The sequence below is a fragment of the Kwoniella botswanensis genome, chromosome 1 (genome assembly GCF_036426115.1).
Source record: "Kwoniella botswanensis chromosome 1, complete sequence".
Taxonomy (NCBI): Eukaryota; Fungi; Basidiomycota; class Tremellomycetes; order Tremellales; family Cryptococcaceae; genus Kwoniella; species Kwoniella botswanensis.
This window is the reverse complement of record NC_088599.1, coordinates 1628861-1643370: the sequence shown is the minus strand read 5'-3', so window position 1 is coordinate 1643370 and position 14510 is coordinate 1628861. Positions and strand designations below refer to the sequence as shown.

At 45.5% G+C, this 14510-nt stretch overlaps 7 protein-coding genes across 7 annotated transcripts; 1 reads left to right on the top strand and 6 right to left on the bottom strand.

Annotated features, from left to right (window-relative positions):
- Window positions 1–797: 797 nt before the first annotated feature.
- On the bottom strand, window positions 798–1483 carry L199_000629 (uncharacterized protein; the record flags this gene model as incomplete). Its single annotated transcript, XM_064886395.1, has 2 exons — window positions 798–1168; window positions 1222–1483. 2 exons carry the CDS (start codon window positions 1481–1483, stop codon window positions 798–800), a joined length of 633 nt encoding a protein of 210 aa, XP_064742467.1.
- A 25-nt stretch (window positions 1484–1508) lies between these two features.
- L199_000628 (uncharacterized protein) lies at window positions 1509–1829 on the bottom strand (the record flags this gene model as incomplete). The annotated part of the gene is made up of 1 exon (XM_064886394.1): window positions 1509–1829. The coding sequence occupies one exon, from the start codon at window positions 1827–1829 to the stop codon at window positions 1509–1511; it is 321 nt and encodes a 106-aa protein (XP_064742466.1).
- A 639-nt stretch (window positions 1830–2468) lies between these two features.
- On the bottom strand, window positions 2469–3511 carry L199_000627 (uncharacterized protein; the record flags this gene model as incomplete). Its single annotated transcript, XM_064886393.1, has 6 exons — window positions 2469–2509; window positions 2574–2723; window positions 2785–2948; window positions 3024–3204; window positions 3302–3369; window positions 3444–3511. 6 exons carry the CDS (start codon window positions 3509–3511, stop codon window positions 2469–2471), a joined length of 672 nt encoding a protein of 223 aa, XP_064742465.1.
- Window positions 3512–3860: 349 nt separating this feature from the next.
- L199_000626 (uncharacterized protein) lies at window positions 3861–4953 on the top strand (the record flags this gene model as incomplete). Its single annotated transcript, XM_064886392.1, has 4 exons — window positions 3861–4079; window positions 4147–4419; window positions 4485–4664; window positions 4807–4953. 4 exons carry the CDS (start codon window positions 3861–3863, stop codon window positions 4951–4953), a joined length of 819 nt encoding a protein of 272 aa, XP_064742464.1.
- Window positions 4954–5165: 212 nt separating this feature from the next.
- Window positions 5166–6143, bottom strand: L199_000625 (uncharacterized protein; the record flags this gene model as incomplete). The annotated part of the gene is made up of 2 exons (XM_064886391.1): window positions 5166–5570; window positions 5649–6143. 2 exons carry the CDS (start codon window positions 6141–6143, stop codon window positions 5166–5168), a joined length of 900 nt encoding a protein of 299 aa, XP_064742463.1.
- Window positions 6144–6729: 586 nt separating this feature from the next.
- Window positions 6730–7173, bottom strand: L199_000624 (uncharacterized protein; the record flags this gene model as incomplete). Its single annotated transcript, XM_064886390.1, has 2 exons — window positions 6730–6858; window positions 6976–7173. 2 exons carry the CDS (start codon window positions 7171–7173, stop codon window positions 6730–6732), a joined length of 327 nt encoding a protein of 108 aa, XP_064742462.1.
- Window positions 7174–7718: 545 nt separating this feature from the next.
- Window positions 7719–14483, bottom strand: L199_000623 (uncharacterized protein; the record flags this gene model as incomplete). Its single annotated transcript, XM_064886389.1, has 16 exons — window positions 7719–8044; window positions 8108–8405; window positions 8467–8562; window positions 8624–8929; window positions 9000–9629; window positions 9691–9833; window positions 9886–10690; window positions 10743–10867; window positions 10920–11294; window positions 11351–11980; window positions 12051–12913; window positions 12967–13552; window positions 13616–13871; window positions 13935–14078; window positions 14132–14280; window positions 14342–14483. The coding sequence occupies 16 exons, from the start codon at window positions 14481–14483 to the stop codon at window positions 7719–7721; spliced, it is 5874 nt and encodes a 1957-aa protein (XP_064742461.1).
- Window positions 14484–14510: the final 27 nt, after the last annotated feature.

Below are 14510 nucleotides of genomic sequence, written 5' to 3'. Positions count from 1 at the left end.
CAATCACAACTATGATCATCTTTAGAAGAGTCACTCGGATCTGACATACACCGTTCTTCCTCAATTCTCGCTTCCGGACCCACCTGTCCTTCACTACTCATATGACGAGTATCTGACAAGGGGTCATTCTCAATATCGGTAGCATGGGTGTCCAAGTCACCATTCTTGCAATCGTGGACATCTCCTTCACCTGCACATGATTCTCCACCTGAAAAGGAGTGGTCTTGGGATCTTCGCAATTGCCACTGTGCCTCTGACTTAGATTCTGATTCGCTTTCAGTACCTTTATCGTGTTCACTCTGATTACTGAAAAGAAAGTAGCTTCGACTGGATTTGGTGAATGCGTCGCGAAGACGTTTTCGACGCGGGTTCCATCGACTCGAAGGCATTTTAGATAATACAGTAATTGGAAGGAAACGAGATCTATGGGTTTTTAGATATGAGGTATAAACAAGTGGGGATCGTTCAGATAGAACTCAGATTATGATTACAGATGTAAATAAGAATTGGATTAGCGGAGTTTTAACTCGGAGGGAATCCGGGGTGTTTGAGGATAGAAAGGAACGAAGAAGATCTTTCGATTGAAGTCTGGACTCTGTATCGCTCAGCTAACCCGGATGTACTGTAGCAATGGCCATGCATGAAGACATATACATATACATACTATATATGCAATGCAATGATGTGAAGATGATTGGTCATTGCCATTCGAAGTTTCAATCAGATCAAACACACATACATTCATGCAAAGCCTCATTGCCGATGATATCGGAGCTACCTCGCAAGATACCTCTACTTCAATCCCCTCGGGCTTGTGATTCACTCTCATAAGGCGTAAATTCAACCTTATATTTAATTCCACAGTCTTCCCTCTCATCTGGATTAGCTTCAGATACCTTGACTTCGAACCCATCCGCCACATATGTCAGTCCATCTAGACCATCAAAGGTCGCAGAAGACAAAGTGTCACGTTGAGCTTTGAAAGCTTTGTTGAGGATTTTAGACCATTGAGGATCGTTCATTGTATTCTCGTGTAGACCACCAATGAATGCACCAATAGAATTACCTGAGCTTGAGGGTAAGGGTGGGGGTCTTGGTCCATATCCGAATTGTAGGGAAGGTGATTTACCCGAAGAAGCTTGAATACTTAGTATTTCGTATTTATCATCTTATCACACCACAGCACATCAAATTAGCTTAGGAAATGGTAAATTGCCTCACGCAGTATAGCAAGTGGTCTCACAAGATCAGGCACAAATGCCTTCCCGGAGAATGGCGCTCCTCTAGCAGTCATCATACTCATCATCCAAGTACTTTCTTTGCCTTCCCTAGCCTTGATCTCAGTAGTCAAACCATCTTGTTGAAACTTGATATACCCTCCTGTCGTCGGTACTTCACTCCCATAGATATTTTCGATTGACTGTATGGACCTTTGGATTTGAGATCGTTCGGCATCGTATCGTCCTGGATGATGGCGATTCATCCATTCTTGTTCTTGAATCGGAAGTCTAAGACGGATTTCCATCCTTCTTCGTTGGAGGTGCGAATACTGTCCAAGAGGATCGCATATTTTTATCTTCTCTCTCCTTCTCGTTCGCAGCTTGAAATTCGAATGGAATGGTATACGATGTATTCGTACTTGTTTGCGTAGGGGTCATCTCGACGCTGATGTATTGTTGCCTCAGAGTGGACGAATACCCGCTCGAATGATTATCGAATGACCATTCAAATGGAATGAATCCAGGATCAGGTCCTGAGTCAGCTGGAGTGGTTGAGCTAGATCTGACATTGTTATCGTTAGTTGTGATGTTAGAAGTGGTAAATTCCATCTTGCTCGATTAATGTTAGCTTTTCTGATTCAAATGGGGAATCAGTGAATCGCAAATGTTTCGATGATGGAATTGCTCGTACAGTATCCCTCTGAGGAATAAGATACTGAAGTGATTGTGTAAGCGATATAGAAGATTTTTATCCACTTACTCATGATATCATAAGAAGGTCTCCGGTCTTCGGTCTCTCTCTCCATTTACGCACCGCATTTTGAAGCCATACAGCCAAACAATCATCGATATCCTTTGTGCGTCTGACTCATTTTAGTCATTCGCTTACGGAAGGTCTTCATCGACGTGACTTTCCAATACGAATTCACAAATCCAAATAGTTCCACCTTTCACATTTCCTACCATCGTATGACTCCTTTTGACAACTTGTTAGACTGAGAATCTCAGGGACGCAAAGGAGAAGTCATGGATATAGTGATGGGTCCAGGGTATGCACCTCTCAAATGGTCAGTCGAAGACGAGAAAGAGGCTATTCACGAACCCAAGTTGGTTTGCTAGGTCAGCAGAGTCAGAATGGTGAGGACGCATCTAAATATATGACTGCATGCGATTTTTCCTCTTATCCTTTGAAGCCAACTGGCGTTACTTTTTACTCCTATTCGACTAGGTCGATATGACATTTCGATTTTACAAAGTCTTGAGGACTTCGTCAGCATGAGAGACGGTGACTAAATGATTGAAATACATTAGTACGACGTACTTTGCACGACTTCCGTTATACTCAGGACTCACCCTCAGCAGGCGAAGGCTCAACAGCGACGTGAACAACCTTTCCATCTTCGATCACGATGGCACCTCTTTTGAGTCTTGGTCCACCAAAGATGGCTTGACCGTCAAGGACGAGACCAAGGGATGATGCGAGTTTACTAGTATCGTCGGCGGCTATACATCAGATCAGTCATCACTGTCTGTTCATGACGTTTATTTGAGAATGTGCACTTACCAAACTTGACGGTGTTCTTGTCACCTGCCAACTTATCTTTCCAAGCATTTACCACAAACATGTCATTAACAGCTACCACGTAGATATCTTTGACACCCTTGGATTGGAAGGTCGAGTATTGTTCGAGGTAGCCTGGTACTTGGGATGAACAAGTTGGTGAGAAGCTACATCCAATCCAAAAATGCACATCAGCATACTGTACACACGTCTATGTGAACAGAGGACACAACTCGACTCACGCTCCTGGAACCAAGACCAACACGTTCTTTCCAGGTAACTTTGAAAAGTTAATCTTCTCTTCCAAGTTGTTGATTCTGATATCAACGTCTGGGACTGCATCTCCGACCTTCACGGGAGCAGCGGAGGCGAGACTTGCGACGGCGGAGTGGGCAGCTTTGGCAGTAGCTTGGAGGACGGAAGCTGCGTTGGACAATAAACATCAATATGACTGGTCTCTATCGCTTGGAGCGAATAATAGGAAGAGAGAGTGATAGGTAGGTAGGTAGGTGGTACTCACCCATTCTGTATTGTTTGACTGAGGTGGGTTGTACTTTAGGTCTGGGTATGGAAGTAATCGATCGGGAGCTAATATCGAAGAGGAATACGAATCGGTAATCTTAGCAGATGTCCTGTTAGTAGAGAGGGACAAGAGCACTCACACAACGGTGGGTCTGATCAATCTGTTTTGTCCGATGGATCTCAGGTTGATGGTAGGTCTGAGTGACATTCTAAAGTGTTTGGATAAGGGGGATGGTCTATATAACATATATGCGATCCAGATCCCAATTGATGCAGTGGAGCTAGGTTGAATGCTCATTTGACGTTTTGACATGTTAGCTCCCATGCGTCATTGCGAGAATCTGTGTCACGTGATATCAGAACCACTTCCAGCGGAATCGACAGTCATGGCATCGATTTTTGCTGGTCAGATCCGATTTGAGACTAACCTAGGTTACAATGTTCTCTTTGTCGCATGCATCAACCCTCACCCCAGGATATCAGAGCAGCGAAACGCGTGACGACCATCAGCGAGAACAGATCCAAGACTTGACGCTCATCCCAGAGTCATTCTTACAATGACATACCTCACCACGCATTTGCCCTTCCCTTCCTCTTCGACATCATTACCTCCACCTCGTTCGCAGTTGATCATATCCGATACGCTATCATCTCCTGGTCACTTTGCAGTGTATCATGTGGTGTCTTCGGCGTTGGGCAAGGAGAAACGTAAGGTTATATGGGTGGATTTCAGAGGTGAAGGGAGGAGTAGCTGGGAAGCCATTTTGAAGAAGATAGTGAGTCTACTCAGACCACTGACGCCCTCAGTAGGATTATGCGCTTATACTCTTGGGTGTGCTATAGGGTACACCACTACCACCTTCCACAAGACCTTCATTCATTCATATATCACCCTCATCGTTACCTTCATCAATCAAAAGACCAGATAAGAATACGCCGAGCTTATTCGAGATCAATGAGAAACCAACTTTGAGAGAGACTTACGATGGTATAATACCTCATTTAACAGATGGGAGTTTATTGATACTTGACGGATTAAGCGAGCTGGATTGGATAGGATTCAGTCCATTGGAAATAAGTAAATTCGTTCGAGCCGTATTTGCGAAAGTGAAATTGGTAGGTGTCATGACCATTTCTCACATCAATATTTGCTCTGATGTTTTTGTCCGTTCTTGCCATAGTCGAATTCGATATTGATATCGACAATCCATGCGGACCATCTCCCACTTTCTTCGACGGCCATACCTTCCAAAGAAGCTGGCCAGAGTGAACTGTTAGATAGGTTGTTGCGAATAGGGCAGGGTTGTTGGTGGAGAGTATCCCATCTGCCTTCAGGAAGGAGTGGGGATGTCATGGGAGAGGTGAGTTTTCTGATCATATCTTATATACTGGGCAGAAAAGAGTAGTCAAGTCAGGATCATCGTAATTCTATGACAAAAGCAACGAATGAACAGATTTGGAAGAAAGATTTTAGCTGATTCTCATGTCTCTTTCATGATTCAGATTTCCTCGCACCCATTAACGAATCCTATCGGTTTGAAAGATTCCCAAAAGTTCCCTTACATACCCAGGTCGAACCCCCTTCAGTATCGATTGGAGCCAAATACAGTCAGAGTGTTCCCAAAAGGAACAGGAAGGGGTTTTTTGTAGATCAATAGGGTAGAATACTATATGATCATACAGAGTGACTGTAATACGCAGCTGCCGGTCGACCTTCATACACATCATCTTTTATCCTTCGCATGAGAAAGATCTACCAAACCATAGTAAAACAATTTTGGTCTGATGAAGAATGAATGCACACCGTGTATAATGCATTATCGATCCACGTTCTGTACCAGTCGTATGTAAATTGATATATACTATTTCTCGTTCTTCGTGGTAGAGATAGAATCAGAATGAGGACCACCTTTATAAAACGATACAACCCAATCTGCATTAACCGGCATCGAAACCGCAGGTAGAGGTGTCGAGATCAAACAGGATCTACCATCTTCTAAACAGATATCTAGTTGCCCTCTTCCTTCTGAATGAAGAGAAGGACAAGGAGATACACAATACTCGAGAGCTTTCTCTACTTTCCAAAAAGCTTGATCCCAATAAGGACTTTGATTTCTGATTGATTGAACCAGTAGATCGTTGATTGACGGTTCATGGCGCGGCGGTTCATGATCTTGGGTATGACCATAAGATATTTGCAGTTCGTGCGAACCATCCGGGAAATCCGTGTTTTGAACTCCTGTAATCACTTGATGGTATCGGTGGTCCTGATCACGATAGACTTCAGAGTGAGTTCCGCCCTTCATGATAATGCTAACAATCATGTGAATTTAAGGATGACTTACCAGATCAGTATTCGAGTCTCGTGCTTGTGTGAATCCCTGACCATCCCAAGAACGTCTCAATGGCCGTCCCCGTGAGGTCTGATCCTCCCTATCCTCTCCCTCATCATGTTCAGTATTGATGATCAAAGTGAACTTGTCCATATCGTCGTCTTCTCTTGAGGGCCGGACCGTAAGTTGACTATGGTATTTACCCCGATAGAAATCTAATGTGCCACATCTCTCTAATTGTCTTTGGGTGATATCTTCATTCACTTGACTGATCCAATGGAAAGTCCTGAAAAGATGTTGTTGCCATTCCTGATCATAGTCTTGTACCCGTACTCCTACTGTATTGGAGAATTGCCAAACCCTGTCGGTATAAGATTGTGGATGTTTTAGATCCGGATCGACATTCGAGTCGATATCGATATAGTACGTTTGATTGTCGATGGAACGAGGGTTCGTGAATTGAATGACCCGGTGACCCTTGGAGGGGCTGCTAAGCTTCGAATCCATTTGACAGTGATTAGTTCTAGGTTGGTGATGTATCAAAAATCTCGTCCGGGTATATGCATGCGTATATATATATATATACCTTCTTATGAGACTATACGCTTATGAACTATCATACACGTCACATATGACATCCTTTAAGTATCTTCCCCTAATCCCTGCTGTCCGGAATTCATCTAGGTAAGTCAGACACGTATAGGCAGGTATTTGTGTATCTTCGGAGTGAAGAAAGGATCCTAACATACTAGGCTTCATGACTAGCATCCCCTATTTGTTTCAGTTCATACTCATCTTCTCCTCCCCCTATACCTTATTTCCTTATTCTTCGTAAGCAATGTAGGTAGAAGTGGCACTTCATATATCCACATCTTTACTTCCAAATATACTCAGAATCCACTTTGCATCTTCTGATACATCATTAAGCTTATGTCTGGGAGCGATGATACCTCTAAGATCATTGCTGTTTTGGAAACATACATAAGACCCTTCACGAGGTATGGTAGGTAAACAGTGTTTGAGAATTTCTGAACCTCCGTGAAAGAGTGATGATCGATTGTGCAACGATTGTGACAGTGGTTCGAGTGTATCATTAGCGGTTTTCTCGAGGCGACATTCGAGAGGACGGATCGGGAAGGGCATATCCTATCCTGGGCGCTTTGTATTTCTGAGAACCATCCTTTAGGATCTCTTGGCGGTCGGTTACTATTCTTTCGATAGTCTGTTAAGATATGATATCAGCTGGTTGGCAAATTGCGATTGAAAGGGGATGCAGAATATACTGTACTGTACGCCAAGCCAGGAGTTTCTATTGCACTGGATGGATTGGACAGCTCACCAGAGCGTATAGAAAATCACTCTTATCAGAGCAAAAGATCTTATCCAGATTTTCTGGGAAATTGATTCTCAAAGTATACCTTGCCAGACCATCGCCATGTATGTCCTCGAAAGACGGATTGAGTCTACACTTAAACCCTTCGTCGAAATATTCCAATGATAGCTGCTCGTGCTTCAATCTGGGATATGATTCGGACATGTCCAAGGTAATCTCGATACTTCTAAAACTCTTATCGAGCAATGATTTCAATCTGGATTGTTCATGAGATCTTTCCAATTCCCATCACTGCATGAAGATTTCAAGATTCGTAGTATGCACAATCTTCGCTTGCTCGGTGTGAGCGGATGCAGAAATCATGTTGATCATGTAGATTCCAGGGGCCATAGAAGGACTGGAGAATGACATTTGGGTGTGGGCATGAGGACGGATGTAGGATTCATCTCTAGGTTAGGTAAGTTTGCCTTGTCTACTTGACCAATCTCGAAGCATATGTAATGGAATTTTCAGTGGTATGCGAAGAGCATTCCAAGAGTATGGTGAAACAGTGTGTATGCTAGAGCCGAGCTGTGCACGCAATCAGTCACGACGCTCCTTTGAAGGAAAGAAGAGAGCCAACGCGGAACCCTGTCATAAATGTCTTCGCCCGAGTATACATTATGATCAAGCTTCTTATGCAGAAATGATCCCTTCAAACATTTGGAAGCATTTACGGGACACTCATTTGCACAGCAATATACACTACATCATTTCTCCCACTCTGACAACCTCCTTTCTTTTCTTACCCATTCAGCCAATTCTCCGCCGGCATCGCCTCTCTCGACCTTCCACCCAACCTCTTCGATTGCTTCTTTCACTTTAACATCATACCTCAAACTTTCCGGATCGATGTTCAGTCCGATATGGAATAAGCAAGCGGTTATATCTGCTTTTGGTGCCACAGAAGAACTGCCTAATTTCTTCAGCTGGTCCACAAGTAAAGGTATGATGGCAGGCGTAAGCTTGAGTCGAGGGATGGTGGATAATCGATATAAGATCCGTGAAAGAACTGCCAGTCGTTCCGCATCTACATCTGTTTGAGTTATCAGTATGTCTTCGTATGATTGTCTGGCATTTAGATTGAGAAGAAACATACCAGCATCAAGGACCGTTTTGAAGAAGATCTCAACGTGTCCAACCCAGTTGCCAATCTCTTTACCTTCTTTCACTCTTTCGATTTCAGTAGGTATCATATTGACACAGACCTTCTCGACTAGGTTCAGTATCATAGCTTTCTCGTCCTTCTCCCATGTCTGGGCCTTCGTACCCTTCAAGCTAGACTCTATTTGTCGTCGAGTGATGTTGGTCCATTGCATCGAAAGCCAGACGATGAGCCCATCACGCAGGACAAGCGATCGAGCAGCCGCGGGGATAGTCACCATACTTTCCATTGCCTGTTTCAAGGTCAAGTCAGTTTGTTTTGGGATGCGGCTCAGTCAAAGAAGTTGAACATACCTGAAGGACAGTACGACGGAAAGCAGGATCCAAGGAAGAGCTAAACATCGTAGCCAGAAGGGACCATACTTTCCTTCTTCTGATGACTCGCCAGTCCTATATCACCCCATATAGAGCGTCAGTGGCTGCTTCCTAGCAAGAGTCTCACGTTACTCACAGCTTCACTTCTTACTCCATCTTTCAAGAACCTAATGATCCATCCTCTTTCTCTCTTCCACCCATCTCCAGAAGCATATAACATGGAGTAAAGCATCGGCGTATCGGTAGGATCGAATACATGTCGCTGAAGCAAGAATCTCGACGATAGAGGGTACAAGAAATGTGATGGGTTCGCGAGTGATCTCAGAGCATGGGCGAAGAAAAGTGTTGTGAGTGTTGGTAACCGGGCGGAAGGTGTTTCAATGGAATGTCGAAGTAGACGAAGAGTGTAAAGAAGTTGATTCCGCTCGTAGAATGGTTTTTTCTGTTCCAGCCATGATCAGCTCTGAACTCTGATTCCTGAATAGCTGTAGACATCCAGAAGACAAACTCACGTTCATCAAATGGTACGCCTTTGCCAATACATAACCCGCCACCGCTCTAATCTCTTTATCCCTTGATGACAATCCACAAATGGTCAGGCCCAAAATATTACTTCTGAGTATTTCTACCCAATCGAGACCAGTCACTGTCCCTTCAGACATCGTACTTGTCAAAAGGTTCATGACGAAAACTGGGTCATACATTCCTTCTCCGCCTTCTGGTTGACGATTTGCTTTACCATAACCTCTCAGTGGTCTTCGAAGAGGATAAGCTTGACAAGTAGCGAAAACCTTCTGAGGATCCAATGAAGTCAGAGCGTCGAAAGATCTATTGCCTGATCCAATGATCCCACTAGCCGACCAAAATCTTAGTACACTCGATACAGACAATTTCCTATATCCTTCGAATAGCTGGAACATATTCAGTATCAATCGATCAGATTTGGACAAGGTACCTCTGTAGAGTGGGACGAGAGGCTCGATGAAATTGGGTTGACAGGAGACATAGGTAGAGGCTGCAAAAAGGGAATGAAACAGTCGAATGTAGTTGAGGCGATTGGAAGCGGGACAAGATGAGTCGGCGCAACGATTATATGCTGAGCTAGCAAGAAGCGCTTGAAGTTGTTGACGGATGAAGGATGCCTGTTATACGGATAACAATCAGTGATGACCTAAAAATGGGTCGAGTCCGTATGGCACTCACCTTCATATCGATTCGTCTAGCGAGGGTTACGGCAAGTCTGATAGCCTCCTCATTGTCAAGTCGATCTTGGATGATAGCTGTGATGACTGGCTCTGACAGTTGCACCTCCGGTGGTATGTCCTCCGTAGTTGTAATGGCGTTGTCTATATTGTTGATGAGCACTCTGAACTCATCACGGCCTGAAGGTCTACTCACCTAAACGTGACAGTACAGCTTGTTCGTCTGTATCTAGTTCACCCACTTTGGAGCACACTCTAACGGCATATTGCAACCCCAAGTCTAACAAGTGCTTGATGGGGGAATCAAACACTTGACTACCATGCTCAGCCAATGTCTCGGTCAGTCTAGCTAGCGGCAGGCCATAATCTGTCAACTTTAGCTTTCTAATTTCCTGCGATACATCTTCATGCTTTTGTTGGGACAGTCGAGTTACAATGCGAATAGCAGACTCTGACTGGGTCGATGACACTTTGGAGGAAACCAGCACCTTGATGGCAAGCGAGACAACATCAAGTTTCCTGTCGGAAGTGTCAGACGGGGCGTCAAGTAAGATATCCACTATCGGAAGGACCCTTTCATCCTCTAGTTGCGTCGATTCTTTGGATAGGACCGCAAGAATCGTGATCGCCGCGGTTTTCGAATTTTGAGCCAGAACAGTGACAAGTTCGAAGGCGGAGTCTTCTTTGATTGCAAGTAAATCGCGGACTATACCCTTCTTTATCGACAACGCATTCAAAGATTTCCGCTTTTCCCGGTCCATTGCCGCTTCTCGTATAAGTTGAACGACAGGAGAGATCGACTTCAACTTGACCAGTTCCTTGATGTGATCGACCGCGTAGGACGGATCCTTAGTAGCGACCACGATTGATGCGATAGTGGGGGCGATGGTTGTCTTTAGGAGGGGTATGACAGTCTCAGATCGCTTGATGATCGATTTGAGGGCTTTTATAGCTGGCTCGGCGCCAAGGAACGGAATCCATGGTTGCAGAAGTGCAAGAGTCTATTCGTCTCTTGTCAGTAGTCTTCGAATCGACAGTCACAAATTGACTCACGTGCTCCATGTTCGAGCCCTTTTTGTCGGATTTTAGAGCACCGACAAGCTCAAGTACGAATACTTCCCCAAGACCTGCATCAATGCTTATGGAGGTCTGGAGATGAGCAACAAGGGAGTTGAGCGCTGAGGAAACAGGTCAGCACGGCAAGAGTCTGTCATCAACTCGATCACTCACGGGGTCTACAATCATCACCTTTCTTACTCAAGAACAGCTTCTTGATGAAGTCGTTCTCGAATATGGAAGCTTTTAGTAGAGCTAGAGATGGGGGATTTGCAAGTGATGCCAGGCATTGATCAAGTAAATGTAGAGCAGCAGATTTAGCTTCTAACGATGATAGTATCCCTTTCTTCGATGGAAGGAGTTGTAAGAGGAAAGATGCTCTCCTGATGATGGTAGCATCGTCGGCGGATTTGATAAAGGTGGATGCAAGTGAAGTAAGGGTATCGACTTCTCCCCAATGATCGACTGTCAGGATGAGGCAAGTCTGCTCGAACGATCGAGCTGACCAGTCTTCTTCATCTCGCAGGCGGTGAGCTCCAGGATCTTGATCTGCAACCGATATTTAGCAGGATTTCTTCCACAACAGCCCAGTATGGAAAACATACCTTTTGACTTTTTGCTCCGTTTCGCGCCCTGTACAAGCGCCAAATCATCCTTCATACCTTGAACAACATCTGGAAGACCAACTCTAGCTTGACCAGCTTCCTTCGCCTTTTCCAACAGATCGTCAAACTTCCCAACGATAGCAAGTAGGAATTTCAGATCTTTCTGCTTCCCTACCAGTCCCAAGATGATCCGCCCTATATACACCAGAACGACTCCAGCAGCTTCCGTACTGATCAGTTGACCCATGATTTTGGCGTTCAATTGCTCCACAATGGTCATCAACACTGGACTAATCATTTCGGTAGGCCTCGAATATTGGAAATGATCCGGTACGACTGCAAAAGCGTCTTCGATGTATCGATAAGGTGTCTTAGTGGCTCTCCTGAAACAGTCATCGAGGAAAGAGAGAAGGTGTATCTGTTGAGCTAAAAGCATCGGTCCTGACGCCGAGTCTGAAGCGCGGGGCAAAGCGTCGAGCCAGATGGATAGCTCGGAAGGATCGTGCTCGTAAAGTAACGTTGGTATCAGAAGATGATGGAGTAGTGAGACAGTTTTGAGCTGAGTGACAGATTGACGGGTGGAAAGGTACAACAGCAAGATATGGTAGAGATACGTATACTGAGATCCCGCTGTGAAGTTTCAACCACAATATCAGCGAGGATTCGGGAATATAAACATCGATAGAAACACAAGACGTACCAGCTTTGTTCATCCAATTCCAATCTCTGACTTCGCCCAGCAATTGCAGCACGTGCAATTGACTGAGAGCTTCGAACCCTTCTACGTCTCCTCTCGCTTGACCAAAACCCCCTCCCATGCCTGCCGTACCCATGGTTCCCACACTCGCCACACTCCCAGAGTCACTAATCACACTTCCTTCTCTGGCTTCCCTTCTAGCTCTTCTCTCCGCACTAGCACTCGAAGCTGACACGAGTAACCTTCCGACATCGAATTTCACCTCGGAAGCCATAGAGGGCATGGTCTTATTGCACAAACCAAATATACGAAGTGCTATCTCAGTCAACATAGCTGATTTTGACGCGAGAGCAAGTTCAGCCTCTGTCTCGGGTTCGGATGGAGCCATGGTAGCTGCCCTTTGTGCGAATGCGATAATGACGCTGAGCTCCGGTATCCTCTTCCTAGCTTCCATCTCGAGCTCTCGACGGCCACGTCTCCAAGCGTTTTCTTCCGAAGATGAAGGCTCGTCTTCGATCATCTTTCCGATTTGCGAAAAGAGTGCTTGAACGACTGAAAGCTTTTGTAGTCCTCGCGCAAGAGTAACTGCTGTGACATGTTGTACCAGACCATCGGTATGTTGCAAACCTTTCATGATATGATTCTTGGTGAGGGGTGCGGGAAGGATAGATTCGATGATGACTGAAGTAGCAGGTGGTTGAGATCTGAAAGGGGCTGTTGAAGGATCGGCACCGGCTGATACAGGTTGTCGGAAAGTGTTTAAAGCGGGTGTAGGGAGGGAGATGATACGTCCAATATAAGCCATGGTGCCTACCCATCTGGCGTTAAGACGAGGATCTACCGCCAGAGCTGAGTGTGCCCAATATCTATTGCACGACTATCAGCAAGTGTGGGATTAGGGCGGAAAAATAAAACTTACCCAGCTATGAGCTCTGGACAGGCCTCGAAGACCTTGGTCATCCAATTCCCAACTACACCATCATCGTCCACAGCCTTGTTCCCAACCTTTCTTACGACATTCCCGAGGATCCGATTGTGCAATCCTCTCTTCCAGCTATCGCTCCGATCATCGTTTGTTCCGTTTACTGCTGTGTCGTTATTGCCCACAGTGGCACCTGCGTTCCCGTCGGCCGTCCGACGAGGATACCATCCTTCATCCGCGAAGCAGATACCTTGTCCAGGAACTGTTGTGATTCCTTCCAAGAAAGCTTCCACTATCTCGGAAACTGTTTTACCTGTACTTGATTCGACATCTTGTCTTGAGAGGAGTTGCCAAAGATGCTCTAGTGACTTTTCATGGAACAGCACCAAAGACGTTCGACGGTTCAACCCAATCGATGGCCCAGATATAGCGTTCCACAATGCGGTGAGGACTCTGTAGATAGTGATCGGCGGGTCCGCAGCCAGACCAGAGTACAGAGGTGGAAGAATCGATCTAGCATGAGCTTGGAAGGTAGAAGTCGATAAGAGGGGAAGAATCGTTCGTAAGATGAGGTGTCGTATATCTACAAGTTTGATCGGCAGAAGTCAGCTGAGCGTCATTCAGGGATCGAAGGGCATGAGCTCACCTGGCTTATCCAAAGGATCGCTTTCTCCATAGCCGACCATACCCTCCTTATTCCTCCTCCTCATACCCATCTGTTTACCCAATCCTCTCACACTCCCGCCTTCTACCAATAGCCCCCAAACTTTCAGCCCTAGTCTCCCAGAGGTAGATGGCCCCACGGTCGTTGAAGTAGGTGGATCGACAGCGACAGCCGCAGCTGTTAAGAGGTATCCGTGATATACGTCATCCCGTCTTCCAGATTGACATAGACGGTTGAGCTACAACAAGTCACAGTCAGCTTCGGAACTCTTCCTTGGGGAAAGATCCTACGAGAAGCTCACATATTCACTGTATGGCTCGGTATTCGAAACCAGCTTGTTGATCAAGCCTACCACTGAACTTCGAAAGAATGGTATGGGGGTCAAGATGCTGATGATTTCTGATAAAAGCTCGACAGCGGCTTGAGCTTGGATTTCGGTTTTGGTCTGTGAAGGAAATGGTGAGCTGGAAAGAAGCTCAAAACCAAGATCGAACCTACCTGATCCCCTATCTGCCATGCTCGAAAGATCTCCTCGCAAGTTGGAGAGGTATCAAGGTAATGCTGGAGAATGACTACTGTAGGGTGGTTGATAGCGAGAGGAAGGGAAGAGTGAGGAGTGACGATCTGCTGCCTGAATGACACGAAGGCTATGAGAGCACGATTGAGTGACCACATCGGCATGGAACGATTAACGAACTAAACACATACCTTGTGGTGAAGCTGTATCCAGAGCATCCTTGACAGCTTTTCCAGAAGCGAAAGCTTTCGTCCCCGCTTTAGGTCTCGTTATGACTGGAGCACTTGGCTCAGTTTGATCGGCAAAGTCCCTCTTTCTCTTCAACACTACCATGTTCGGGGTACTACGAGGAGCTGAGTG